Below are 13,235 nucleotides of genomic sequence, written 5' to 3'. Positions count from 1 at the left end.
TCCAGGATCTCGTTTATTGATCTGGCTGGCAGTGAGAGAGCAGCTGATGCTAGAGATTCTGACAGACAAACAAAAATGGAAGGGGCCGAAATAAATCAAAGTCTCCTAGCTGTAAGTTGGTGCAACGTGTATTTCTCCGAGACTGTTCGAAGGGCTGTAGCTCAGTGTTAGAGCATGCAGATGGTCACAGATTCAGTCCCTGGCATCTCTAGATAAGGCTGGGAAAGGCTTGGGTTCAAAACCCTGGAGAGCCGCTGCCGGTCAGTGTAGGCAATACCAAAGTAGATGGACCAATGGCTTTACCGCATATAAGGCAAAATTACTTTTCAGGAAGTGGAATTGTATCTGGCATGGGATCTCTGTATGGGGCTGCTTGTGGTGAGTGTACTAGAACACCAGGTCTGGATGCTGTTGCAAGATTCTGAGGCTAGAAATCTAAGGGTTAATCAAAAGGGGGCCCCAAACTTCACAGGTTGTTTTCAGGCTGCAGACAGTCCCGTCCCCCCTTCCTTTGGTAATTTTTCACTGGTAGCCTGGAACTGGGCAAAGTGAGGTAATCATGCTTTCTGCTGCTGCTACCGGGTGCCACTTCTCCCTCGTTGACCCAGAGGATGCCAAAAACAAGGGAAGGAAGCATTGCCCTCAGTCTAGCTTGGTTTCAAAATAGCACCACTTAGCTGAATCTCACTGGCTACATTCCATCGTCAAGAGGACAAACCAAGAGGCTACTTAACAGCACCCTGAAGCTGATTATCAAATAGGCCCTTGAAAGTGAACAAAAATGTTTTAGGATCATAAGAAGGGCCATGCTGGATCAGAGCAAAAGGCTTATCTAGGCCAGTGTTCTGTTCCCATACCAACCAGACGGATGTGTATAGGAAGCCCACGACAGGCCATGAATGCAGTAGCTTCCTCTTGCTCAAAATCCTGAGAAACTGATATACAGAGGCATGTTGCTTCTGGCACTGGAAGCAATCTATAGCCATCAAGCTAGTAGCCATTGATAGCCTTAGATGATGGGAGAGGGGCCTGAGACCTTGAAGCGCCACTGCCAGACGTCTGCTCCATGTGTGCATATAGAGCAGGTGTAAGCAACCTGGTGTCCTCCAGATATTTGGACTACAGTTCCCATAAGCTCCAGCCAGCAAGGCCAATGGTCAGGGATTATAGGCATTGTAGTTAAAAACATCTGGAGAGCACCAGGTCGCCCGCCGAGGCTATAGGGAGGGAAGGGATCCTCACACTTTGCTGCCATGGGCTGTCTTGAGGCAAGAAAAATCGCATTAGATTTAACAAAGAAGAGTAGACCCCTTGGTTTTTTAACCAGCTCAAATGAAATAAGAGGAGCTGGCTTGCAGGGGCCTATACCTTGCAAAAATAAAATAAAAATCTCCCAACAAGACCCTTTGAAGAGCCCTATGAAGAGAGACTGAAAGAACTGGGCATGTTTAGCCTGGAGAAGAGAAGATTGAGGGGAGACAGGATAGCACTGTTCAAATACTTGAAAGGTTGTCACACAGAGGAGGGCCAGGATCTCTTCTCAATCCTCCCAGAGTGCAGGACATGGAATAATGGGCTCAAGTTAAAGGAAGCCAGATTCCAGCTGGACATCAGGAAAAACTTCCTGACTGTTAGAGCAGTACGACAATGGAATCAGTTTCCTAGGGAGGTTGTGGGCTCTCCCACACACTAGAGGCCTTCAAGAGGCAGCTGGACAACCACCTGTCAGGTATGCTTTAGGGTGGATTCCTGCATTGAGCAGGGGGTTGGACTCAATGGCCTTATAGACCCCTTCCAACTCTGCTATTCTATGATTCTTTGGGGAAGAAAACAGATAGTTGTCAGCACATGTGATCACTGGGGCAACTAACACAAGGGCTGGTAGTCTTAATTTTCTGGCCCAATCAAAGCAATCTTGGAGCAAGGCAAGGAGGAGCCAACTCCAGACCTCTAATTGTAAGGAGAAGTGTGGTCCTGTGAGAAAACAGCCCTGTCTTACACTGCTGTGTGATGCCACCATTTCCTCTCTCTCTCGCCAGCTGAAAGAGTGCATCCGTGCCCTGGATCAAGAACACGCTCACACGCCCTTCAGGCAAAGCAAACTGACTCAGGTAAAGCCCAGGCTGAAGCAGCGGAAGAACTATTTACCCCGGGCTTACGGGTGGGATGGAGGATTGAAGGAACGAGTGGGTTCAAGTAAAATAAAGTGATCAGAAAACTCACTAAGTTTCCCAAGGAAGTGGAACACCTTTTTGTGAGGGAGGAGGACTTAGATGGTTTGCATTCTAAGAGTCCTGCAGATCCCAGAAAAAGCATACTGGCTGGAGTGCCAGGTTAGGGCTACGAAGCGCCCCTCGGGCGAGCCCCGCTCCTTTTTGTAAACCACCCAGAGAGCTTCAGGTATGGGGCGGTATATAAATGTAATAAATAATTCTGCCTAACCTACAGAATCATTGTGAAGATGCAATGGGGGCGGTGGGGGCGGGGGAGACCACTTGGCTCAGCAACACTACAAACGAGAAGGATCTTGGAATTGTTGTAGATCGCAAGCTGACTATGAGCCAACAGTGCGATATGGCTGCAAGAAAGGCCAATGCTATTTTGGGCTACATTAATAGAAGTAGAGCTTCCAAATCACGTGAGGTACTGGTTCCTCTCTATTCGGCCCTGGTTAGGCCTCATCTAGAGTATTGCGTCCAGGTCTGGGCTCCACAATTCAAGAAGGACGCAGACTAGCTGGAGCGTGTTCAGAGGAGGGCAACCAGGATGATCAGGGGTCTGGAAACAAAGCCCTATGAGGAGAGACTGAAAGAACTGGGTATGTTTAGCCTGGAGAAGAGAAGATTGAGGGGAGACATGAGAGCACTCTTCAAATACTTTTGTCACACAGAGGAGGGCCAGGATCTCTTCTCGATCCTCCCAGAGTGCAGGACATGGAATAACGGGCTCAAGTTAAAGGAAGCCAGATTCCAGCTGGACATCAGGAAAAACTTCCTGACTGTTAGAGCAGTACGACAATGGAACCAGTTACCTAGGGAGGTTGTGGGCTCTCCCAGACTAGAGGCATTCAAGAAGCAGCTGGACAGCCAGCTGTCAGGTATGCTTTAGGGTGGATTCCTGCATTGAGCAGAGGGTTGACCTCGATGGCCTTATAGGCCAACTCTACTTCTGGGCATCACAGTAAGTGGGGAAGGGGGGACAAAACGGGGGCTGAATAAGCCCTCCTCCCCCCTTACCTGGCTCCGCTGCTATTGCTGCATGGACTGCGGCGGTGGCGCAAGGTGAGCCCCCCCCTTACCTGCATTAAGAGCTCCGGATGGAGGCGAACTGCTTCGCCTCGATCCGCAGCTCCCCAACCCGATTCGGATCCGCCTTTGGCGGAGGCGGATCAGGTCGCTCCGCTCTGGATTTGCGATCCGAATCGGAGCGGAGCACAGCCCTAGTGATTATCCAACAGCTATTTTAAAAAGGTCTCTTATGCCAAAGGCTTAGCGTGTGCTTTCCTTCCCTCCTCGTTCAAGGTCCTAAAAGATTCTTTTGTTGGCAATTCCAAGACGTGCATGATAGCCAATGTCTCACCCAGCCACATTGCAACGGAGCACACCTTAAATACCTTGCGGTATGCTGACAGGTAAGCGACACCCCTGGTTTGAAACTGGGAGGGTGTCTGAGCCAAGCAAGGTTCATGTTGGGGGGGGGGGGTTTTGTAACCTAAAGGTGACTTCCTCAGCGACACGTCTGCTGCCTAATAGGAAGCTTGACTTAGAAGGCGATGCGCCGGGTGCTCAAATCTCAAGCTTTCCCTTGTTGCCAAAGTTGGGCAGGGAACTAGGCCCTACAATCCAGCTGGTTCCAAGGCATGTACCACTGCTCCTAGGAAACGTGGTTTTCATGGCCTCTTCTGCCAGAGCAGCCTGGTTTGTGATCTCTTAAGGTTTGGTTCCCTGACCTACTTCCTCTCCAGGCTTCTTACAGAGAAGGAAACAAGATAAATGGCGCAATCCGTTAGGAACGTCGACATTGCGAGCCTCACCGGAATTGCCACAAAGCGCACAGTAATAAAGCTTTTGGTAGGCCTGGGCTGCTGTCCAGAAACCCGAACACAAATGCAGCTCAAACGTTTCTCTGAGGCCTCAGATTGTTTTGTTTGCTAGAATCTATCTTTAGCCAATGGATTAAAATAACCAGTAAAATGCATGTTTCTTTCTAGACAGATCACTCTGTTTAGCTGAGCCTCGCTCCTTCCTTGAGCATGACAGTAGATTGTTGTTATAAATCCCATACTGATAGAAATCTTTCAGTGTTTGCTTTTTAGCCATGCTGCTTGGATGGCATTATTCTGCTGGACGATTGGGGAAGGGGGGGGGCGCGCGATCGGAGAGAGTTCATTTAGTTTAGGTTTTGAGACTGCTGTACCCCACAGACCTTTTTCACACAATGGGAAAAATCCCCCTTGGTATTTTGCAGTTGGTAATTTGCTTAATGTATATCAGAGCAGTTTCTAAAATTTCTTACTGCTATTGCATAAATACGCGAACGTATGTGCTTCTCTGCAATACCAACAACGATTTTGCAATAATTGATAGATCAATTTCAATTTATAGGTGGTGAAGTCCTGGTAATACATCTTTAGAACATTCATTGCCTTTGGTACATTTGCCCATAATTACACCCACATATCCACGGATAATTCTACTGCTAAGTTCCTTTCCCCTTTCTTCCTGAGAAAACAGTGTACTAATTGCCCTGTTACTCATCTTTAAATAGATTTTCCCTGCAAGCCCTCTCTTACTTTGTTTGATGGAAAGCTCTTCAAATTAAGTTTGCTCTCTTAAGGATGCTTCAAGTTCTTGTAGTTTTTTTCTCTGTACCCAGGCCTCCTCCTCTTCCACCACACCACCAAAGCTTTTGCCTGTTTCGATAAACGGGAGGCTTGCTTGCTGTCCTTGAACTTCTGGTACCTTTGTTTAATCACCGGACACTTCTGGTTGCTTCATTTGTAATTACATCCGTGTGTGTGTATATTCCTTACACACAAGTGACGAAGGCCCTTTAGACGCTCTCCCTCTGTCTGGAATCTAGTGCCGCTTCTTCTGTGCACTCTGGAGCCTGGAGCCCTCACGCATTTCCCTTTTGGGGCCTGTAAATCTCTTAGTGTCCCTGGCATCGCTGTGCCCCTGACTGTCACAGTGCTTTCCTTCCCCCTGCAGTTAGTCAGATGCCCACACGTCTGCACTCTGGGATAATATAATCTCTTCTTGATTATCCCAGAGTGCAGGACACGGAATAAGGGGCTCAAGTTAGAGGAAGCCAGATTCCAGCTGGACATCAGGAAAAACTTCCTGACTGTTAGAGCAGTACGACAATGGAACCAGTTACCTAGGGAGGTTGTGGGCTCTCCCACACTAGAGGCCTTCAAGAGGCAGCTGGACAAGCATCTGTCAGGGATGCTTTAGGGTGGATTCCTGCATTGAGCAGGGGGTTGGACTCGATGGCCTTGTAGGCCCCTTCCAACTCTATGATTCTATGTACCCAATGGTATCCTTCCACTAGCACAAGCTTCTGCCACGTTCAGAAGCCCCATCTTCACCCTCGCGCAAGTGTCCAACCCAGTGATTTGATTCTGCTTGTGCAAACCTGTGCGCAAGCTGTTCCACAAGACAATGCACAACTCAGTGTGACTTTGCTAGGATAGGTGTTACTTGCGCTAGTTTGCTAGTTGTTTTGCAACCACTGGTGCAGTGGTGGGGAACATGTGGTCCTGCAGATGTTGTCGGGCTGTAACTCCCATCAGCTTGAGCCCACATAACCAATGATGAGGGGTGCTGAGAGTGGCAGTCTAACAATATCTGGGAGGCCATGCGATCCCCACCCCTGTGCTAGCAGACCAATGCCAACTCTTGTAGCTTTTGCATTAGCGTAACCGTGGATATAATCACTGTGGATCGCCAGCAGGAACTAAGGAACTCTGGGGTTTGTAGTTCTTGGCAGAGCTCCCAGGTGACAAATCCTAGAAGTCCCTGTACTACTGCGCACGCTCTCTCCTCAATGAGGGCCTGCTAATACCAGCAGCTCAGTAATTTGATAATCTTGCTTTTTTAAAAAAAACTTGTTAAAAATCTAATAAAATCTATCAGAATTGTGTTTTATCCTTTTTATGTAAGCTGCCCAGAGAGGGCTTTGTCCTAAAAGGCGGCCTAGAAATCTCTAAAACAGATAATGCCTGGCTTTTCATTCCTAGGGTGAAAGAGTTGAAGAGAGGGATGAAATGTTGTACACCTGTTGCAAACAGACGGCGGACGACGGGGAGCATGTCTCCTAAACGCATCCAGAGTTCTCCTTGTGCGCAAGCTGGGGAAAAGAGCTCTCCTAAGAAAGTGAAGCTGGGCTTGCCACGTCCCCCAATACCTATGGCTTTGTCAAGGACGAAGACGTCTTCGCTGCTGTTTCACCCGGTGCACCCCCCTTTCTCTTCTACCCCAAAGGGACAGGCCCGCAAAGGGCATTTAAGCGCTCAGTGGCTCGGTCGCACCAGCCCAGTCAAAGGAGCTCTGAGGGCAGGAGCAGCCGCCAAGGCGACGACCGAGGACCCAACGCTGCATTCCGAGAAAACCCACATTGGGAAGGACTTTGCGGCCAGGAAAGAAGGTGGCCAAGGAGACTGGCAGCGAGTCAAGTGCCTGAAAGTACAACCTGTGAGGAAACAGCTCATCTCTAGAGCTGATTTTCCCCTTGGTGATGCGCATCGCCCGTCGGCCCCTGTGGAGGAAGGCGGGAAGCTGTTTGCTGAGCAGTGTGCTGCAGCGTGGACAAGTCTTCCGCCACAGCAAAAAGACAGGGAGCAACACCTTCGCCTTTACCACCAGCAATTCCAGCAGCCTCCCATTCTGCAGCAGAAGCTGAGCTACCAACCTCTGGAGAAGTTTTTAGCCCAGTACAAGCCTCAGGGGCTCCAGGTGAAGCACGAGCCACCTTGCCAGACTCTTGGGTCCCCTCAGTACCGTGATGAGACAATGCAGCTGGAGGAACTGGATGACAGCGACTTCAGTGAGGACTCCTTCTCTCCTGGGCCCAGCCAGAGGAAGACTCAGGCCGAAGCTCAGAGGGAATGCAACCAGGGTTCCTTTTTCCTCCATCAGAGAGAGTGTGGGACAGGCGGTCGGGAAGTCCAGGGTGGACAAGAACTCTTCTCCAAGCTGGAGAATAAAGGGTTAGCCTTGCCGAGGGTGACGGAGGCTGCTAGCTGTGAAGATGGCACAAAGAGTCAATCTGACTGGAGCACAGAGGAAACCTCAACCCTCAACTCCTCTCCAGAAAATGACATGCCAGAGAAGCCTTATTGCTCACAAGATGACAACACTGGCTGCAACAGGATAAGCACCAAAGAATCGCCTAGTGGGAAAAAGCCATCCAAGTGCACAGACCTACCTCGAAATGATGAACCCTGCTCTGTGCCAGGAAAGGCAACACAAAGTCCACCTTTTGCCCACGTGTTGGGATCCACAAGCTCCATTGCCGAGGGATTGATGGAAGGTTCTCTCAAAGGTGGACATGCTCCATTTTCAGGAATTGCAGGGGGAAAGTGTCTCCAAAAAGGAACAGACCTTTGTGGGCCTCAGGATTGTTCAATAGACTTTGCTGCTGGAGTGATGACTCCTTTGACAGTGTCCTTCCTTGATGCAGGGACAAGAAACACTCCAGAGGAAGACCACGCCCACCAGTGGGAAGGAAAAGTTCTGCAGGAGGAGGAGACGACGACAACAACAACAACGGAAAGGAAGCCCATTAGCCCCAGGAAGCAATGGGATTATGAGGACACCGGACTGTTTTGTGGAAATAAGGCATCCCCGACATCCGATGTTTATGAAAGGGATCACTGGAGGAGAAATGCTGGCCAGGCGCTTTCCCCACAAGCCAAGCCCAAGTGGCTCTCACAGTCTTGTCACAGCCCAGAGGTCTCTTCTCCTTTGGGAGTTGCATCAGCCTTGAGTGAACTTTATGGTTGTGTTTGTGGATACTCTACTGGAGCTGCAGGCCCAGGAGATCTCCTTTCTCCGTGCACAGAAGAAGAGAGCAGTGTGCTCCTTAGTAACCTCCATTTCAGAGAATATGTAATGAGTCCACATTATGACGCTGACACTGAGGCAACTGTGATTGCCCCGTTGGGCTGTTCGGGGCAATTCAGCTCGTGTGAAGAAGACAGCTCCAAGCCCATGACGCTACTCAAACATATTGATATGGTGGAAAAGTCTTTCATTTCAAGCACAGTGTCCATCTCTGATAACGCAGGAAACAAGGGGTCCTCTGTGGAGAGCGTCCCATTGCAGCCCAGCTTGGCATTCAGGAAACTGGAGCTTGGCCATTCACAAGAAGCGTTCCGTTTGACATTCAACAGCGAGGAAATAGGGCTCCTTGAAAACGAACTTACTCAGAACATATTTACACGCACCCCTGACATCGCAGAACAGGATTCAGGGGTTGTCTCCAAGGGCAGGAACATCAGGGCTCCCAGAAACTCCTTGAATGCTTGTGGTCAGCTGGATTTGTCCGCTAGGTCACTCCCGTATAAGGACGCATTGGAAAGGTGAGTTTTCTGGATTCTTCTCCCCCTCCCTAGGGTTGCTATATTCTGAATCCACAAAACCAGGATAATTTTATTTATTTGCACGGTGGGTGGGTAGGATTTTTTTAAAAACCGAGCAATATGTAAAGGTCTAGGGAAAGCTCAATTTTTCAATTAAAACATCAACTACTGTAAAATCAGACATCTTAAATTCACTGCAACTGACTTCCAAGGAACAGATTTGAGGCTTGCAACCGAAATCCAAGGAGGTGGATTTTTGAAGGGCGGTTTTTGGGGGGAGTGACTTTCCGTTCCTTTCTCCCCTTTCCTCTCCTTTCCTCTCCTTCACCCCCTCGTCCTCCACTCACTCACTCCCTCTTTCTTCCCCCACAAATAACCCAGCAGCTCCGCCCCGCGCTTACCCTAAAGGCCTGACCACAACCAGCCAAGCTCACCAAACTCCTTTGCCTGGCCTGGGACTCAGGTAGCCTGAGCAGAGCACGTGCGCCTTTCCTCGCGGTTGTTCCTCTTCTACGCAGGTGCAGGCGGAATAAGGTGAGCCACGGTGAGTGACTCAGGTGAGCCTGTGGAGGAGCGGTGAAGCTCTGGAAAAAGCGCCAATTGATGCGTCTTTTTCTCTGCTGCTGCCACATCGCTGAACAGGCTCAAGGCACCATTTTGGAGGTCAGAATTTCTCCGGCCAGCTGGACCAGGAATCCGGGATTCTTGCCCAGCCAGTCGGGACATTTCAGAAACTCCTGGAAATCGGGACATTTCCGGTTTTCCGGGACGTATGGCACCCCTACCCCAATTGGCAAAGACACAGTTCGTCATTTGCACTGATTGGCAGTAGCTTCTTAAGGTGCCTTCTCCTATCAGAGGTTAACTATCATTGCAGCTAGTTGCTGCTCTAAATAATTGTACAGAAGTACAGCTACCTGCCACGACACGGGCTCTGAACACCAGGCCCGGCCGCGGCTGCTCCCTGCTCAAGCCAAGCACCGCCGCTTGATACGCCTGAGGCGAGGGACAAAAACCACCTTCCTCCCAACTATGTGGAGAAAGGGGTTTAAAATGGAGAAGGATTTCAATATATAAAATAAAACACTGTGAGTTATATGTGCTGAGGTGAATGATTGTCAGAGTGGGTGCTAAATGTGTAAACTTCAGATGATAAATGCCAAACAGACACGTGGGATTTTTGTGGTAGTTAAAAACAAAATAATTGAAATTTATTTTAAAAGGTTCACAAGCTTTGTTTCAAAATAAAACATTTTGAAACCTTTCATCCAATCCTTTCACTCATTCACATACACGCTTTCCTTTCTCTCACACAATCACTCTTGAGCTTTCTTTATTATCTGTATTAATATACATCAACTATGTGCACACCACACTCCAAAGACACCACTCTCTACCCTGACCCTCCAATTTCCCAGAACTTAAGTACCCTAAACACAGAGAGCACTAAAGACTCTAAGAGGACCGAAAAAGTCCCACTCAATCCCCTCCGTCCTTCCCTTATATATCACTCCTCCCCCCCCCCAAGACATCCTAACTCCGCCCACTCAGGCCAACATTCTAAACTCACCACAGACTTACAAACTGCAGACATACATTTGGGAACTGACTTGTGGGGTGTAACGCCACACTACCCCATTCCGTCAAGTTCTTTAGCTATGATGTTCGTCTTCTTCCCCTGACCATTTCCCTTCAATTTCCCCTTGTATGTTAAGTTGGGAGTATGGTGTATTTTTCTCCTCGAATAATATGGCCAAGATATTGCAATTTCCTTCTTTCGATGGTATTTATTAATTCTTTTGGTTTGTTTACCCTACGTAGTGAGTCTTCGTTTGTTATTCAGTCGGTCCATGGTATCTTCAACGTACGTCGGCCCATCCGCATTTCAAAAGATTAGATTTTGCTCAAATTGTATCCAAGCCTCCACTCCTTAAAATAATGTTGAAAATACGTAGCATCTTACCATCCAAGTCCTTAGTGTAAGGTTAAGGTCCTGATTACAGAGCGGTTGTTTCCACAATTCAAGAAGGACACAGACAAGCTGGAGCGTGTTCAGAGGAGGGTAACCAGGATGATCAGGGGTCTGGAAACAAAGCCCTATGAGGAGAGACTGAAAGAACTGGGCATGTTTAGCCTGGAGAAGAGAAGATTGAGGGGAGACATGAGAGCACTCTTCAAATACTTAAAAGGTTGTCACACAGAGGAGGGCCAGGATCTCTTCTCGATCCTCCCAGAGTACAGGACACGGAATAACGGGCTCAAGTTACAGGAAGCCAGATTCCAGCTGGACATCAGGAAAAACTTCCTGACTGTTAGAGCAGTACGACAATGGAACCAGTTACCTAGGGAGGTTGTGGGCTCTCCCACACTAGAGGCCTTCAAGAGGCAGCTGGACAACCATCTGTCAGGGATGCTTTAGGGTGGATTCCTGCATTGAGCAGGGGGTTGGACTCGATGGCCTTATAGGCCCCTTCCAACTCTGCTATTCTATGATTCTATGATTTTGACAAACGCTTGTTCTTGCCATCTTGATTCTTGCGTTTCTCTCTCGTGTTTGTTTATTACCTACATTGAGCCAAGCTCCTACATATCTGTGTTTTGTGACATGCTCGATTGGCACATTCTTCGTTGTAACGTTAGGCACAGTAGAAAATATTTTGCTTCTTACCATATATTTCATTTTCTCGATAATCATTTTGAGTCCATAACCATTACTCACTTCATTGATCCGATCTAGTGGTTTTTGTAAGTCAGATAGATTGCCTGTCATTACCACGGTGTCATCAGCATATCGAACTGTGTTAATTACCTTTCCATTAATGTTTATCCCAGCTGTTTGTTCAGCGAGTGCCTCATTAAATATAGCTTCGGAATACAAATTGATTAGCATAGGTGATAGAACGCAACCCTGGCAGCTAATGGGAAACGTTTATTTATTTTTTACATTTCTACACCACCCAGTAGCTGAAGCTCTTTGGGCGGTTCACAAATAAGTTTGCATCTAGATAGGTCAGGAGGCTGCACCCTGCTGTCCCTTGCAGAGAGCACATTCCACTGTCACTTTCATAGGCAGAACACTTTAGAAAGACGGGCAGTTGCCGAGCTGCGGAGCAAGAAATTCCTGCTTCAAACTCTGCCTCGGTGCTAGAAAGCATCATGCAAGCCACTGTTTCTGAGCCTCAACATGGCCTGCTGGAGGAGATTCATCAACTTGACAGTCTTTAAGGATTTAAAAAAACAATAAAGACTGTTCTATTCCGGCAGGCCTATCCAGTGAAATTTTAGGATGTTTTAAGGATGTATGGCATGTTTTTAATCAGATTTTAATGTGTATTTTATATCATGTTTTTATACTGTTTGTTTTATACTATGAATGGTTTTAGTTTTTGTGAACCGCCCAGGGAGCTTTGGCTATTGGACGGTATAAAAATGCAATAAATAAATAAATAAAAATCTGTAGTGTAGGCCTGTACTGTTATCCCTGTAATACAGAATGACTGAGAATGTGAATGTGATGCCTTGACTGCTTAAACACTAAATACTGTTGTTGTTTTGTCAGCTTTCCCCCTGCCAAGAAAAGGTTTATCAGGGTGGCCATAGAAGGCTCCTGGGAAGCTGGACAGACGGCTCGCCTCTGCAAGGCCAAATCTAACAGTTGCCAAAGGTGCCTGCAGCTAGGACTTATTAGCAGGGTTATTTATATTTTTAATTGTACCCATTAGGCAATTTGTGCTCCAAATCCATCGGGAACAGCTGGACGAAATGGCAGGCCTGTGTTTTCAGGAAGAGGGTTTGATCCGCAAGATGTCAGGCCTGGTGAGTGTTTTTGTGCACTTTTCAAAAGCCCCCTGAAGCTGGGTTCTCTCTCTCTCTCCATGGATTGTACATTATTATTTAGACAGCAGAAGCTGTACACCATGTGCAGGGGATTGTGCATACATGGAGGGAGTTCCTTCCAAAAATAAATTAAATACACAACATTGACATCCATGAGGCTGAACCCCCTCCACGGTCCGCTCCTTTTCCTGATACTTACTCAGCACAGCTAATGCAAATAGGAAAATCCAAAGAGAAAGACCAAAAGCTCTCTGGCCGCAATAGAGAATTAGCAGTCCTAAAGAAAAGTATTTGGGTTGAATCTTTAGCGTCTTCAAAGAGGGGAGAGGCAATTTCCCAAGCAAGGGTGCAGAACCTTATTATTATTATTATTATTATTATTATTTATTTATATAGCACCATCAATGTACATGGTGCTGTACAGAGTAAAACAGTAAATAGCAAGACTCTGCCGCATAGGCTTACAATCTAATAAAATCATAATGAAACAATAAGGAGGGGAAGAGAATGCAAACAGGCACAGGGTAGGGTAAGCAGGCACAGGGTAGGGTAAAACTAACAGTAGAAAGTAACAGTAGAAGTCTGCACAACATCAAGTTTTAAAAGCTTTAGGAAAAAGAAAAGTTTTTAGTTGAGCTTTAAAAGCTGCGATTGAACTTGTAGTTCTCAAATGTTCTGGAAGAGCGTTCCAGGCGTAAGGGGCAGCAGAAGAAAATGGACGGAGCCGAGCAAGGGAAGTAGAGGCCCAGGCCCAGAGGGCCAAATCCAGCCCTCCTGAGTTCCCCGGATTGCCCCGGCCCCACCCACCGATTGG

The 13,235-nt window shown here is 47.7% G+C and overlaps 1 protein-coding gene across 1 annotated transcript in view; it reads left to right on the top strand.

The window, feature by feature from the left end:
• KIF24 (kinesin family member 24) overlaps window positions 1–13,235 on the top strand; it is a 35,840-nt gene that overhangs the window by 20,552 nt on the left and 2,053 nt on the right. Inside the window, exons 8-12 of the mRNA XM_063128310.1 lie at window positions 6–111; window positions 2,040–2,111; window positions 3,522–3,631; window positions 6,242–8,584; window positions 12,307–12,400. Of these exons, the coding sequence (XP_062984380.1) occupies window positions 6–111; window positions 2,040–2,111; window positions 3,522–3,631; window positions 6,242–8,584; window positions 12,307–12,400 (2,725 nt within the window). The remainder of the gene's footprint in view (window positions 1–5; window positions 112–2,039; window positions 2,112–3,521; window positions 3,632–6,241; window positions 8,585–12,306; window positions 12,401–13,235) is intronic.

Source organism: Elgaria multicarinata, chromosome 6, assembly GCF_023053635.1.
Source record: "Elgaria multicarinata webbii isolate HBS135686 ecotype San Diego chromosome 6, rElgMul1.1.pri, whole genome shotgun sequence".
Taxonomy (NCBI): Eukaryota; Metazoa; Chordata; class Lepidosauria; order Squamata; family Anguidae; genus Elgaria; species Elgaria multicarinata.
This window is presented reverse-complemented; position numbering and strand designations above follow the sequence as displayed.